The sequence below is a fragment of the Cicer arietinum genome, chromosome 6 (genome assembly GCF_000331145.2).
Source record: "Cicer arietinum cultivar CDC Frontier isolate Library 1 chromosome 6, Cicar.CDCFrontier_v2.0, whole genome shotgun sequence".
Taxonomy (NCBI): Eukaryota; Viridiplantae; Streptophyta; class Magnoliopsida; order Fabales; family Fabaceae; genus Cicer; species Cicer arietinum.
The window spans coordinates 29,267,209-29,283,100 of NC_021165.2; the positions used below are offsets into that span (position 1 = coordinate 29,267,209).

The following is a 15,892-nucleotide window of genomic DNA, read 5'->3' on the forward strand; positions in this document are numbered from 1 at the left end:
AAATAATATATATATAATTCATAAAAATACATAAATAATAATTTTAAATTACATCGATTGACTAGAGCTAATTATAACATTTGGACAATGTTTTCAAGTATGGTCAGTTAATCGACATAGTCCACATTTTCTTGGTACTTTTTCTTTAACGTTCATTTCAGTTTTAATACATGTACTATTTGGACGACCTTTTTTAATTCTCCGCATTTCAGGATTGTGATATAATTTTTCACCTTCATATGTTGGTCAATATCATTCATTGGGTATAGGTGGAAACTCTTCTTTGTAGATGTTAAATACATTAACAACCTTGTACACGTCAGGTAGAAACACTAAATAGATTGTGAGTTTTATATGCAGAAATGAGACAACAACATCAAGCATCATTAGCTTCTGGTGGAGTATACACAGACGATTGCATGGATGAGATTAAATATGAAGTTGGTAAATCTAATATTCACCAAGTCATGCAATTCGATCAAAATCGTTATTCTTTCATGGTGCATGAAACAGTAAACCCAAGAAAAGTGCGACCAATTGGTCATTTTGAAGTCAACCTTCAAAGAAAATTGTGTAATTGTGAAAAGTTTCAGGTTATACATGTTCGTTGTTCACATGTCATAGTTGCATGTTCTTACGCTCGTCAAAACTATTTAGTGTTTCTACCTGACATTTACAAGGCTATTAATGTATTTAACATCTACAAAGAAGAGTTTTCACCTATACCCAATGAAGTATATTGGCCCACATATGAAGGTGAAACATTGTATCACAATCCCGAAATGCGGAGAATTAAAATAGGTCTTCTAAATAGTACCCGTATTATAACTGAAATTGACGTTAAAGAAAAAGTACCAAAAAAATGTGGACTATGTAGATTAACTGACCATACTCGAAAACATTGTCAAAATGTTACAGCCAGCTCTAATCAATTTATGTAATTTAAAATTTGTATTTATGTATTTTTATGAATTATATATATATATATATATTGTTATTTGAATAAAAATTGAAGAAAAAAATAAAATATTTCTTTTAAATCATTTAGGAAGTCGCCGTTCTAAATAGCGACTTGTAACTTTAGAAAAAAATATTTAAGTATATAAATTTAAAAAAAAAAATATTTAAATAATTTTTTTTTTGAAAATAGAATTATTTAAAAAAAAACCGCAAAAATACAATACTATCTTCCGTGCCAATGCAGAAAATGTCATTTGAATGACACTTATTTGGCGAGAGTCTTCTTCTTCTTCCTCCATTTCAAACCATAAATTAGTAAAATTCATTTGTCTTTTTATTTTTTATGGATTTAGGTTTCAACATTTTTCAAATATATGACTTTATTTGATTTATAATAGAATTTCAAATGGGAGTTGCATTTTCCACAAGGTAATATATAGAGTTAACATTTTTTTTTTACTGTTTGGGGCTACTTAGAAATAGAAAAGATATATTTTTTGAGATAAATTGTGTCTACACTTTACATCATTCATTTTTTTTTTGTATTTACAGGTTTTAGTGTGTGTTTTTTGTTTTTTGTTTTAATTTGGTCTATATAGTAAAGTTATATTAATAGTAGTGGGTGTCAAATCCTACTTTTGATATGTGAGAGTTGCTTATGTTGATGCCAAAAATATTCTCTTTGATATCATTTGCTTATATATTTATAAGTTAAGAATAAAATATGTGTACAATACAAACTACAATTGTTATTAAGATATTATTTGAGGTCAGTCAATAATAAAAATTTGAGATAAATATTAGTTATTGATATATAAAAAATATGAGATAAATATTTATTATTGATGAATATTTAAAAAACGCGAGATAAATATTTATAGTAGATACATAAAAAGACACTGACAACTATTTGTAAATGATAAATATGAAAGATAACAATGCAAATATTTATCATTGATATATACAAAAACTTAAGAAAAATATTTGTCACTAATAAATATTAAAATAAATATTTATAAGGATACACAAAAATAACATGTGACATATATTTGTCAATGATAAATATAAAAAATTATGAGATAAATATTTATTATTGATACATAAAAAATATTACATAACAACTATTTATCAGCAATAAATATAAATAAAAAATAAAAAAATAATAGGAACCAATATTAGCCACCAGTACATAAAAAAACATGGGAGAAATATGTCTTTCATAAATATTAAAAATAAAGATAGATAAATATTTATAATAGATGCAATAAAAAACACAAACAACTATTTGTTAGTCATAAATACAAAGAATAATGGGACAAATATTTTTCTTGTATACATAAAAAATACGACACAAATATTTGTCACTAATAAATAGTAAAAATAATATTGAATAAATATTTATAAATTAATGCATAAAAAACGTGGGACAAATATTTGTTAGTGCTAAATATAAAAAATTACAGGACAAATATTTGTCGCTGACACATAAAAATTACAGAATAAATAGTTGTCATTGATTAATATTTAAAAAACACAAGACAATATTTTGTTATTGATAAATTTTAAAATATAGACGAAAAATATTTGTCATTGATAAATATTAAAAAAAACATGCAATAAATATTTATAACGGATGTATAAAAAAACAAAGGACAAATATTTGTCACTTATACATAAAAATATTTAGGAGAAATAGTTGTTATTGATAAATATTTAAAAAACACAATAAATATTAAAAAATATAAAAAATGTTTTTCACGAATATATAAAAAAAATATTTATCACTGATAAAATATACGAGATATATAAAAATTATTCATTGTACTATTGATCGTATACATTTCACTTGAAAATGCACAAAAATAAAAACTACAACTTATTACCAAAATCAATTTTATTTAGTCATTAATAATTATAATAAATTAAATCATGTACCTATAAGATAAATAAGAGGTTAATTTTTTCATTGGTAAAACTAACAATACATTCTATTTTTCTTCATTAATTTATTATAAGTGAAATTGATTATTTTTTATATATTAATATAATATTATTTATATAATTGAATTAATTTATTGTTGTAATCAAATAAATTTGTTATTTTTAAAATTTTTATTTTGATTTTAAATTGTGAATTGAGCTATTTAACTTACTATGAGTTTGTTCGAGGTTCAATACTAAAACATGTTCGAATAAAATCAAATTGAGATGATTTTTTACTTAATTTTAAAATATTTTCTCTTTAAAATTCAAAACCAAAAAAATATTATAAGTTAATTTACTAATGTTACCAAATAGAGCCTAAGTATCAAAATAAGGTGGACCGATCAACTTAGAATATGCCGACAGAGAAATCTAAAGAATGCTTCAAAAGAGAAAATGGTTTGAGTAAAATATTTTTTTATAATCATTTTACAAAAAAAGTGATTCTCATTACAATGGAAAAAAAAAAGAATCTATTTGTTTAAAAACCTCTAACAAATAACATCTAAGTTATTAAATGTTAAAATAAATTTTTTATAACCCGTAACAAACTGAGACCTAAATCTTACAATATGTTTTTGACAAACTCCAAAATAAAACTTAAGCTTAATTGCACTTTTTTATAATTGTATTTGAGTCTCGTATTTTATAACAATTTTAAAATTATGTTTTATTTTTTATATTTTTTTTTTATCTTATAAGATATAGTAAATTCTACCATAATTAACTCACACAACTGTGAGGTCACGAGTTCGAACTCAAGATACGACGTTTAACCTAACAATTTCGACATTAGCTAGTTGAGCTAGGGCTTAAGGACTATGCCTCCTCTTTTAAATTGAACATATTTGTACCTCTTAAGTATTATTTTTCTTATAATTTTAATTTCAACCCATAAATTTTACTCTAAATATGGCGATTTTTAAGAGTAACATTTTCTCTTCAAATTTACATACGTAGTAATAAATCACCATATCTTAGTGCCAAAAACCACTATTTAGGTCTACAAAATGTAAGTTGAGATTATAACTACGAGGCTACGACAACAAATATGAGTATAATAAAGATGCACGATAATGTAAAATTATTGTACATTTCATTAAATAACCATTTATACTATTGCCACACTAATTTCTAATGATGGTTCAGGATCAATCAGACACATATCAAGCTATGTACACAAAAGACTCTACTACTTATGAATTCCCTAATTTTAATTTGGTGTGGAAATGGAATGGATATCCGAGAATTCATATCTTTATTTGGAAGCTTTCGCACAAAAAACTTTTAACTAATGTCAAAAGAAATCATCAAGGTATGTTAGATAATGATGTTTGCATCATATGCTCTCAAGCTTTGAAAACCATTATGCATATTTAGCGATTGTAGCACATAATCTTTGGGATAACTTTATTACTATAGAGGATGAACAATGAAGTTCCTTTTTTAGCCTTAGACTTTTTCAATTGATTGATTTTAATCTTATGATAACCAATGTTGGTTCGATCGTAGGTCATTGGCCTCTAGTGTTTTGAATCATGGTAAATATATTATGGATGGATAAGAACCATTAGTTTTCTCAGAAACACCACTTGATCTTGAGCAATATTTACAATCTTTTAATAGATTTTTTTTCTTTTCAATTCATTAACATGTTTATCTTTGCCCTTCTTCCTTTATAGAGGGTCGTAAGAGGTAGATTCATGTTACATGGTATCCTTTTGATGCTAATTCTATCAAACTCAATATTGATGGTTCTCATCATATCGCTATATACTTTGTTGCTTAAGGAGGACTTATCAGAGACCATAAAGGAGTTTATATATGCAGTTTCTTTTGTAATCTCGGCCAAGATACCTTTATGTTTAGGGTTTAGGGCTAGTTCATGGTTTCTGAGTGACTTGCAATTTGGGTTTGCCTACTCTTTGGATGGAAATGGAGTATCTTATTGTAGTCAACAAGTTTCTGTCAAGGAAAACAAGTAGTGACTATCTTACATCTCTTCTCCAAAAAGTCGTCTCTCTTGTGGATCACGAGGAATTGAGTATTGTGGTTACTCACATTTATCGTGAGGCTAATCGTTGTGCAAATAAACTAGTTAACCTTAATCTAAATGAGAATTTTAGTATTGTTGATCTACCTACTCTCTCTTCTAGTGTATTAGTTCTCCTTGATGATGATTGAAGATGGGATGTCTTTCCCTCGTTCAGTCATTTAAGTTTTTATTTTGCATTTTCAATTTTATAAAAAAAAAAGTTTTAATAATTAATTTTAATTGATTATCAATGTAAAATTAATTTACTACATACACTTTTTTCTCAACAAGTATATTTTTGGGAAATTGTATTCACTTGTTATGAATTCTCTTAAAATTCACACATACACTTCACCTAGTTTTAAAAAAGCATTCACCTCATTTATACTCACTATTAAAAAAACTGTATCAAACTTTTTTTTTTCTTGACACTTACATATATTATTGTTTAGAATTTTCACTTATTTATAGAGGATCCATCATACTTCTAGTATTTACAATCTAAAAGATATCATTATGTTTTTAGTGATACAATCAAAATATATTCAAATATCTTTTTAATAAATGATAAGTAAAGAGAAAAGTGTAGCAAAAATAAATATTTTTTTAATAAATGATAAATAAAGAAGAAAGTGTAGCATAAACAAAATGTTTTATGCACAATATTTTAGAGAGTACACAAAATATAAGTGGATTTTAAAAATTAAAAAGAGCGTGAATGTTATTTAAATAGACATCTAAATTTTTTGCATTTTATTTATTAAGAAATCTAAAAGTTCGAATAAAATTGGACTAACAAAATGCAATTATAAGAACCTAAATTTAATTCCAGTGACGGGCAAGACAGGAACTAACAAATGGAAATTGCTACATTCTCTGCATCATCGCTCTTCTCCGAAGATGATGATGACATTCAGAAAAGTCAGTACTCTCTCTCTTTCTCTCTCTCTCTCTCTCTCTCTCTCTCTCTTTGCTTCTTCTTGTTTCATCCGTTGACAAGTTATATTTCTGAATGCAGCTGACGAAAACGCAGAGACTCAGGAAACCTATGTTGAGAGGAAGCATCAGTTTCCTGGAATGGTAAACTTTTCATCTTTAATAATATCTTGGATTGCTGCTTTATCATATTCCTCATGTGTGTTTTGTTTTGGGGTCTATTAAATTCAGTGTTTTAGTTTTTATAGAGAGTACGATTTCAAGGAGTTAGCTTAATTTGAAGGAATTTGGAATTTAAATGGATGTTATTTATGCTTGTTTATTTAGAATTTACTTCACCGGAGTTGAGTTTGGAATTGAAATGGGTTTTATACTTGTTTATTTTTTTTTTAAAGAAAAATTGGGGAAGGGGAATATTATTATTAATCAGTGGCCCTAATGGCCATTTTACAACTGTCCCATACAGGATTGAAACTGTCCCTTGAGATCTTACCGCCGAGCTAGCCTCTCTTGGACATTCTTGTTTGTTTGTTTTATTGTGTTGCATACTATTAGTCTTGTTGATAGAATGATAAAACAAGAGAGTCTTGTTGATAGAGCAACAATGAGATTGTAATAAAGGTCTCACGTCTGCGGTTGCATCCTGATGTTTGATATTGCAGAGAATCGCAGTTGATGCGGCATCAATCGTGGCCGTGTTGTGGTTGCAGAGAAAACACTGATGTCTCTAGATTGTAGTTGACGAAGTTTATTTAAAATGTTAATTGTTATGTTGTCTCAATGGAAATGCAATTTGATATGTGTTATGAAAGGTGAAGTTTTTGAGCCGATGTGTTCTACCACAGAGTTGAAAATTTTGAAAGGTAGTGGGTAATTTTCTTATAAAGATCTTAGTGTTGCACACATGTTTAGGCAATCCACCCATTTTTCAAAAAGATTAAGTGTACTTGGTTCGGATGAAAACAAGGGAAGTAAAGGTTGGTAGTATTTACTTGCTTGCGGAGTATCAGAATACGGAATAGAAACAAAGATGCCATCATTACAATTACAATTTTTGTAATATCTGAAATTAGGCTATAATTAAAGAGAAATTACTAATCTGTAGGACTCGAGTCCCACATCTGAAGTATGGGATTCTGCTGTTGTTTAGCCAATAGGTGCTATTTGCTGTTGTTGTTTCTGTTGAGAACTTGAGATGGTCATTTTGTTTGTCATGTTGTTACTGTTAGACATGCTAGTTCTGTGAATTTGCTCGCGACACGAAACCTCTGTAAACTTCAACTCTTCTTGTTCTTGAGATTGTATTGGTTCTGAGTAGCTTTATGCCATTGTCTTTTACGCAGGAGTTGATTATCCGAGAGTTTTCTTTTCATCAACTGAATGCTAATTTGCTCTGGCCAGGAACTTTTGCATTTGCGGAATGGTTAGTTCAACACAGATCATGCCTTGAAGGACGGCGTACCATTGAGTTGGGGAGGTACTTCAATTACTTGCACATCGGTTTATTTATATAAGCAATAATTTGCAAAGTATATTACTCTTTTTTATAATTTTTGAAAGTGACCTCTGGTTATATACGTCTATGTTAGTGTTGTCAAATAGACTTTATAGCGGCGCTATAGCGCTATAATATAGCAGAATTTGAACAAATTGCTATTGCTCTGTAATACACTATTTAGTACAATTTGTTGTCAAATAATTGTTATTGCCTATTGCGATGCTATAACACTTCAACATAGTGGAATTTGAACAAACTGTTATTTTCTGCAATCCGCAATTGACAACATGGATGATGTAAAGTTTTCCTATTCTTGTAAAATCTTAACTTGATCCCATGTCATTTGCATGCATCTATGAATAACCACTCTTGGTTGTACATTTCTCTTCTTGAATAGAAGACCTAACTTCCATCTCTTATAGAAATGTATTAAGTGTTGACATATTTTGATTTCATGTTTTGTTTTGCTCATGCTACATCCATTTTCAGTGGCACTGGTGCTTTGGCCATATTTCTTCAAAAATCATATAATCTTGATATCACAACTTCAGATTATGATGATCAAGAAATACAGGAGAACATAGCTCACAACTGCCGTGCAAATGATTTACCTGTCATTCCTCATATAAAACGTGAGTATTCTTTCAAATTATCTAGTCATCTTTTATTGCTCAAACACATAAATGCTAACTGTCGTTTTTAATGAGAAAAGGAGCCTTCAGGTAAGATTACTACATGTTTGTTAACTCCAATGACTCGTTTCCTGATATGTTCGTTGACTCCTTCAAGGGCCTTGCATTAACTTTGTTTTAACAACTTAATAAAGCACTTATAACATAAGCACTTATCATATATGTGTTTATGTATAAGCTATTTGTATAACAAGATAAAATTAAGTTAAACGGTTTTCATATAAACTTTAAGTTGTTCTCATAAGCTATCTTGGAGAGTTTACGAAAATAAGCTGACAACTGCTTATGAACATGTCATAAGCTATTTTCATAAGCTCTCCCAAATAGTTTCGCAAGTGCTTATATCAGTAGATAAACTCAAATAAGCAAATCCCAACAGGCCCCTAGATGTTACTGAGTTGTAGGTTGATCAACTTGACTTGCTGTAATTTAGGAGATGGTTACTTTTAGAATTAACATGGTACAAAATGTAAATATTTGCTTGTTTAGACTCACTTATTTTTCCTCTAATTCTATAGAATTTAATGTACTCTTAGTTTTACTATTTATTCTCATAATACTTTCTCCTTTAGAACTGTCAAAACCGTGATTCTCCTTATGTATTTTAGGAAGTTTTATATTTGCTATATTTCTGTAACAATTGTATCTTGCTATTATTAGGTTTGTGTATTTAGGATCAATCCCATAATCACAGGGATCTGTTTCCTTAGAATTAGCTGTCCATATTTCCTAAAATAAGCTGCAGGCTCATGTATATATGTAGGTCCAATGACCTCATAATAATATAAGAAAGAATATTATTCCTTCTAAATTTAAGATGGTATCAGAGCTCCTGATCCTTGGGAGCCTCTGACCGTGCCTGTAAACCCTAAGTTGCAGCCTTCATTGCTGCGCTACCTTTAAACATTGTTGCAGCCTTCATTGCAGCGCAACTCTCTCTACCTTGATCGCACCTGGTCATGGCTGAGGTCATGAATCCTATTCTGGAAACTGGGAACAGACCCTAGACTGCTGGAGAATTGCAGAATGTTCATTCTGCTTATCGGTTAAATGGGAAGAATTATCTCAAATGGTCTCAACTCATTAGGACCATCTTGAAAGGAAAAGGAAAAGTCAGTCACCTGACTGATAAAGCACCTGATAAAACAGATCCCAAGTTCAAATCATGGGACGAAGAAGACTCCATGATCATGGCGTGGCTATGGAATTCAATGGTCCCAGAAATCAGTGATACATGCATGTTCCTTAAATCAGCAAAGGAAATTTGGGACGCAGTAGAGGAAACTTATTCTAAGGCCAAGGATGCTGCTCAAATTTATGATGTAAAGGTAAAAACCGTGGCTGCCAAACAGGGAAACAAATCAGTTACAGAATATGCCAATCAACTCAAGTCTCTATGGATGGAATTGGACCACTATCGAGTTATACAAGCAAAGTGTTCAGAAGACTCAGCAATCCTTAAGGAGTATATTGAACAAGATAGAGTCTATGATTTTTTGGTAGGCCTGAATCCTGAATATGACCAGGTCCGAATCCAAATCCTGGGAAAAGAGAAAGTCCCTGGGCTTAATGAAGTGGTAGCCATTATCCGGAGTGAAGAAAGCAGGAGAGGACTGATGCTGGAGACCTCAACCACTGAAAGCTCCGCAATGATAGCTGAAAGAGGAACAATCATGGTTGCTAACCAGAGGAAAAGTGGGGTTCCAAATATGGAAAAAAAACACGAGGAGGTCTGGTGTACCCACTGTAACAAGCCGCGCCACACAAGAGAGAAGTGCTGGAAATTACATGGAAAACCCCCAAGCCGAGAATGGGGGCCGAAAGGAGGCCCTCCAAAAAGAGGAGGGCAAGGGCAAGCATACATTGCTAATGGACAAAGTGAAGAATCTGTCCAGCTGAATCATGAAGAGATAGAACGGGTCAGATCCCTCCTTAGTAAATTGGAGAAGCCCACAGGTACATGCTCCTTAACATATTCTGGTAAGCTTCCACTTTCTTTTGGGCTTAATGTTTCAGATACACCATTTACACATTACTGGATATTAGACTCGGGAGCCACTGACCATATGCCCCCTCTACCCAAATACTTCTCCACATATTCCCCATGTCCTAGCAACAAGAAAATTTCCACGGCAGATGGAACCCTTATAACTGCAGCAGGACAAGGAGAGGTCCAAATAAGCCCATCCATAACATTAAAAAATGTCCTTCATGTCCCTAAACTGTCCACCAATCTGATTTCTATACAAAAACTCACAAAAGATCTCTCATGTAATGCTTTTTTTCATAGCAACTCTTGTATACTGCAGGACAAGAACTCGGGGAGGACGATTGGACATGCGAGAGAATGGAATGACCTATACTACATGGACGATCCTAATCTGCCTACCAAGAGCCGCTCTCTCATATCTGAATCTACCATGACCAATAAAGAGAAAGCTCAACTATACCATTGTCGGCTAGGACACCCTTCATTTCGAGTTGTAAAAGTGCTTTTCCCTTCCTTGTTTAAAAATTTAAATGTGGAGAGTCTCCATTGTGAGGTGTGTGAGCTTGCTAAACACAAGCGTGTACCTTTTCCCATTAGCAATAAAATGAGTCCTTTCCCTTTCTTTCTTGTTCACACTGATGTATGGGGTCCTGCTTATGTTCCTAATATCTCAGGTGCTAAATGGTTTTTAACCTTCATAGATGATTGTACCCGAGTGACTTGGGTTTTTTTATTGAAACAAAAATCAGAAGTTAGCTCCGTGTTTTTTCAGTTTGTCTCAATGATTAAAAATCAATTTGGGGTCGGTATCAAAAGAATTAGGTCTGATAATGCCAAGGACTACTTTAACCTTGTACTAAACTCTTTTTGCCAAAAGGAAGGGATAATCCATGAGTCCTCATGTGTGAACACACCCCAACAGAATGGGATTGCAGAAAGGAAAAATGGGCACCTATTAAATCAAACTAGAGCTCTACTTTTTCAAAACCATGTTCCTAAGAGATTTTGGGGGGAAGCTCTTCTTACTGCCACCTACCTAATCAATAGGTTACCCACTAAAATCTTAGACTCAAAAAGTCCCATGGAAGTCCTATCCTCATTCTACCTACACTTGGATCCTACAAATAAACTCCAACCTAGAATATTTGGGTGTGTATCTTTTGTGCATGTTCATAGTAATGGAAGTCCCTAGGGCTGTCAAATGTGTATTCTTAGGGTACTCTACCACACAAAAGGGATACAAGTGTTTTCACCCCCTATCAAAAAGATTCTATGTGTCAAGAGATGTCACCTTCAACGAACAAGAGAGCTACTTCAAGCAGCCTCATCTTCAGGGGGAGAATGTAAGAGAGGAAGATGAGACTCTCATGCTTCCAAATATGACATTTGGACCTGAAATTGGGACAAATGGCATTGCTGTCCCTGAAATTGAGAGAAAAACAGAACATGCACCTGAACAAACAGCAGGACCTGCACCTGAATCAACAGCAGGACCTACACCTACAGTAGGACCTGCACCTGAACCAACAGCAGAACCTACACCTACACCTGCACCTAAACTAACAGCAAGGCCTGCATCTGAACCTGCACCTAATGGTGGAAAATTTGGGAAAAATCTGACATATTCAAGGAGAGAAAAGGCCATTCTAGAATCTGGCAATGTCCAAGAATCCAACCCATCATCACTGCATGAGGTAACACCTTCGAATCCTATAAACTCCAATGATTCTAATGAGTTTGTTTCTGAAAATCTAGAAGCACAAGTGGACCAAAATCTAGACCTACCCATTGCCCTTAGAAAGAGAACTAGAACATGCACCCAACAACCACTTTACCCACTATCAAATTTCCTATCCTTTGAAAAATTCTCACCTACTCATAAAACCTTTCTCACAAACCTCAACTCCACACACACACCTTCCTCTGTATCTGAAGCATTATCTGACAGGAAATGGAAACAAGCCATGGATGTGGAAATGGAGGCGTTAAACAAGAATAGGACCTGGAAACTTGTCACCCTACCAATTGGGAAAAAACCAGTAGGATGCAAGTGGGTATATACAATTAAATACAGGGCTGATGGGACCATTGAACGTTACAAGGCAAGATTAGTGGCCAAAGGCTTCACTCAAACCTATGGAGTTGATTACTTGGAGACATTTCCCCCGGTTGCTAAGATGAACACGGTCAGAGTAATATTGTCATTAGCAGCAAATCATGATTGGGACCTGCAGCAGTTTGATGTGAAGAATGCATTTTTACATGGAGACCTTGAAGAAGAAATATACATGGAGTTGCCCCCTGGTTACAATGGACAGGTTGCTGTTGGAACTGTTTGCAAGCTAAGAAATGCTCTATATGGGCTGAAACAATCCCCAAGAGCATGGTTTGGAAGATTCACCAAAGTTATGACAGGTCTAGGCTACAAACAGAGCCAAGGGGATCACACATTATTTATCAAACATTCAGTTTCAGGGGGAGTAACAATTTTATTGGTGTATGTAGATGATATTATAGTTAGTGGGGATGACAAAAAGGAGCAGCAAGTGCTAAGTAAATGCCTTGCCACGGAATTCGAGATCAAGACATTAGGGAGACTTAAATATTTTCTGGGAATTGAAGTTGCCCATTCCAAGAAAGGAATCTTCATATCTCAACAAAAATATATTACTGACATGCTTAAAGAAACAGGGAAGACAGCCTGCAGACCAACAAGTACTCCAGTTGACCCAAATATAAAGTTGGGAAGTGCGGAGGAGGATATTGCCGTGGACAAGGAAATGTATCAAAGACTTGTGGGCAGACTTATTTACTTATCTCATACTAGACCAGACATTGCTTTTGCTGTAAGTCTAGTTAGTCAGTTTATGCACCAACCAAAGGAAGCACATTTACAAGTTGCTCTTAGAATTGTCCAGTATTTGAAAGGGACCCCAGGAAGAGGGATTTTGTTCAAACGAAACAAGAGTGTAAGTCTTGAAGCATATACGGATGCGGACTACGCAGGGTCGGTGGTAGATAGAAGATCAACTACTGGATACTGCACCTTCCTTGCTGGAAATCTAGTAACTTGGAATAGCAAAAAACAGAGTGTAGTAGCTAGATCGAGTGCTGAAGCAGAATTTCGAGCAATGGCCCACGGAATATGTGAACTTCTATGGCTAAAGATTATATTGGAAGACTTGAAGATAAGGTGGGATGAACCTATGAGGTTATATTGTGACAATAAATCTGCAATTAGTATAGCCCACAACCCGGTGCAACATGATAGAACTAAACATATAGAGGTTGACAGACACTTTATCAAGGAAAAACTAGACAGTGGCATGATTTGCACACCATATGTATCCACTCAGAATCAACTTGCAGACATACTCACCAAGGGGCTGAACTGCATTAACTTTGAAGGAATTATATCCAAGCTGGGAATGGAAAACACCTATTCACCAGCTTGAGGGGGAGTGTCAAAACTGTGATTCCTTGTTTCCTTAAAATTAGCTGTCCATATTTCCTAAAATAAGCTGCAGGCTCATGTATATATATAGGTCCAGTGACCTCATAAAAATATAAGAAAGAATATTATTCCTTCTAAATTTAAGAAGAACTACTAAATGTGCTTGTGTTTGTGTTTTCAGACACCTGGGGATACAAGTTTCCAAATCCTGACCCTGATTGGGACCTGATCATTGCAAGTGACATCTTATTGTGTAAGATTATTATCTTCTTATTTACTGTCTTGGTTACCCATTTTTTCTTAAATAAATATTAATTCAATATATTATAACTAATGCAATTTATCCATTAAGGAACAGCCTAAGTCATTATTGGCCTTAAACCAGTAAAACTACAGCTTCGTCGGCTCACTCCTTGGTGAAAATGGCACTCATCCCCGGAGGTCGGCTCACTCCTTGGTGAAAATGGCACTCATCCCCGGAGATATGTCTAAATGACACACCCTCTGTTTTGTAAAAGATACTTTCATTCCATCAGTTACACTCACCGCTATAAACTAGAGAGGGTATCATTTTAACAATCCTAAGGAGAGATGAGTGCCGTTTGTCCAACAATAAGGGTAGTGAGTGTTTGTTTAAAAAATAGAAAGGGGTGTATGTGGTATTTAAGCATACCTCAGGGGAGGGAAGTGCAATTTCTACATACTCTAATGGTTAATATCTTTTTTATTATTTGCAATTTTATATGCAATGTCCATCTATTTTAAGCTGTCACTTGGTGGTTACTGTTTACCATTACCTAAATGAAAACTCTTGCTAAAATATTTAGTGAATGTTTATATGATCATTGTTTCTTCGAATTGTTCTCTTTAGGATTCATTTCCTCTTTCCTTTCTTTCTAAGAGAAAAGAAAGATTATTACAGGTGGAAGAAATTCCTAACTAACTTCTCTCTCAAATCTTAAATGTTTGTAGATGTGAAACAATATGCAAATTTGATACAGACCATTTCATTTCTTCTCAAAAGTTACAGGCACAGAAACAGGACTAAAGTTTCTCCAACAGGGAATAATGAGAACCATGGTATCTTGCTAGAGATCCTTTGAACTATCTTGCTTTTTTAGTTTCTCAAGATTTCACTCTTACTCTATGTAGTACCGACACTTCGTATTCAAAGGTCTGTCTGACTATCCGAACGAGTCGGTATTCAATATTGATACGACATTGACACTTATGGTTACGTATAATCAGTTCTGTTTTCTTGAATCATCACCGTGTCATGTCAGATGCTCGTGTCTATGCCAATGCTTTATAGCTTTTACTGAGTCTTGTGCTTGCAGGAGATGTAGTGTTGCCTTGGCCAGCCTTTCTGATGAGCTGGAGACGTAGAATTGGAAAGGAAGACGAATCGATTTTCTTTGATGGTTGTAAGAAAGCTGGTCTAGAAGTGAAGCATATTGGATCGCGTGTATATTGCATAAGTCCCGTTGGAAATGAGAAATCACATTAACACAAACACTTGATGAAAGAAAGTATTCAAGCTTTGCCCCGGAGGAGAATGAGTTGAAAATGGGAAGCCTGATCTATTAACAAGTTTTTTTCAAGGTCATAGTTAGCTTCAGTAGTTTAATTTGCAGTTCATAGTAACTAATGGTAATCAAACCCATTATAAAGTGTCCCATTAAGGATACATTTGTGATTTGGTAGACAATCACACTATGAACACTTATTAAAAGAAAAAGATAACACACTTTTTCTCCGTAGAACTTGATACCTCATAAAATATCATAGTATGAACACTCATCAAGATGAATGATATTTATTGGTAAATGGTCAAATGAGAAAATACAACTTAATGCATTACAAAACTAAATTTGTGTTTGTGTGAACCGATTCAAGTTTAAGTATAAATCGATTTATATGTGTTTTGAAACACCAAGATTAATCATGAATCGATTCAAACCGAGCAGTTGTACCAAAAACATGTGATATGACCAAGTTGAGTTGCTCGATAGACCAGTCATGCGATGAAACTGTGAGACTCGGCCAAAATAACTATTTCTTTTTGATGCATTTTATATGTATATATATTTTTTGACGGAGAAATTTTTTAATCCATAGAATATCTATATGTTTGGGGCTGTGAGCTATACACAAAGGTTCAATTAAAATCTTAATTAAATTACCTTTGAAGTCTCAAAATTTCAAATATTGGTAAAAATAGTATTTTAACAAAGATATTTTTTTTAATACGGAAATATGGGAAATGTTAGTAATTAAATTAATGGTTACGTTAGTTTTTTGGATTTTAACTATCAATCTCTTTTTTGAAATTGTTTAGGTATTT

The 15,892-nt window shown here is 33.0% G+C and overlaps 1 protein-coding gene across 1 annotated transcript; it reads left to right on the top strand.

The window, feature by feature from the left end:
• Positions 1-5,740: 5,740 nt before the first annotated feature.
• LOC101504843 (uncharacterized) lies at positions 5,741-15,311 on the top strand. Its single transcript, XM_004506687.4, has 7 exons — positions 5,741-5,899; positions 5,997-6,058; positions 7,258-7,391; positions 7,902-8,044; positions 13,730-13,801; positions 14,521-14,628; positions 14,886-15,311. Exons 1-7 carry the CDS (start codon positions 5,836-5,838, stop codon positions 15,053-15,055), a joined length of 753 nt encoding a protein of 250 aa, XP_004506744.1. The 5' UTR covers positions 5,741-5,835; the 3' UTR covers positions 15,056-15,311.
• Positions 15,312-15,892: the final 581 nt, after the last annotated feature.

Coding starts and splice junctions, on each gene's coding strand:
- LOC101504843 (XM_004506687.4), top strand. CDS start 5,836: ATGGAAATTGCTACATTCTCTGCATCATCGCTCTTCTCCGAAGATGAT. Junction 8,045..13,729: donor TGTCATTCCTCATATAAAAC/GTGAGTATTCTT, acceptor TTGTGTTTTCAG/ACACCTGGGGATACAAGTTT. Junction 13,802..14,520: donor TGCAAGTGACATCTTATTGT/GTAAGATTATTA, acceptor AAATGTTTGTAG/ATGTGAAACAATATGCAAAT.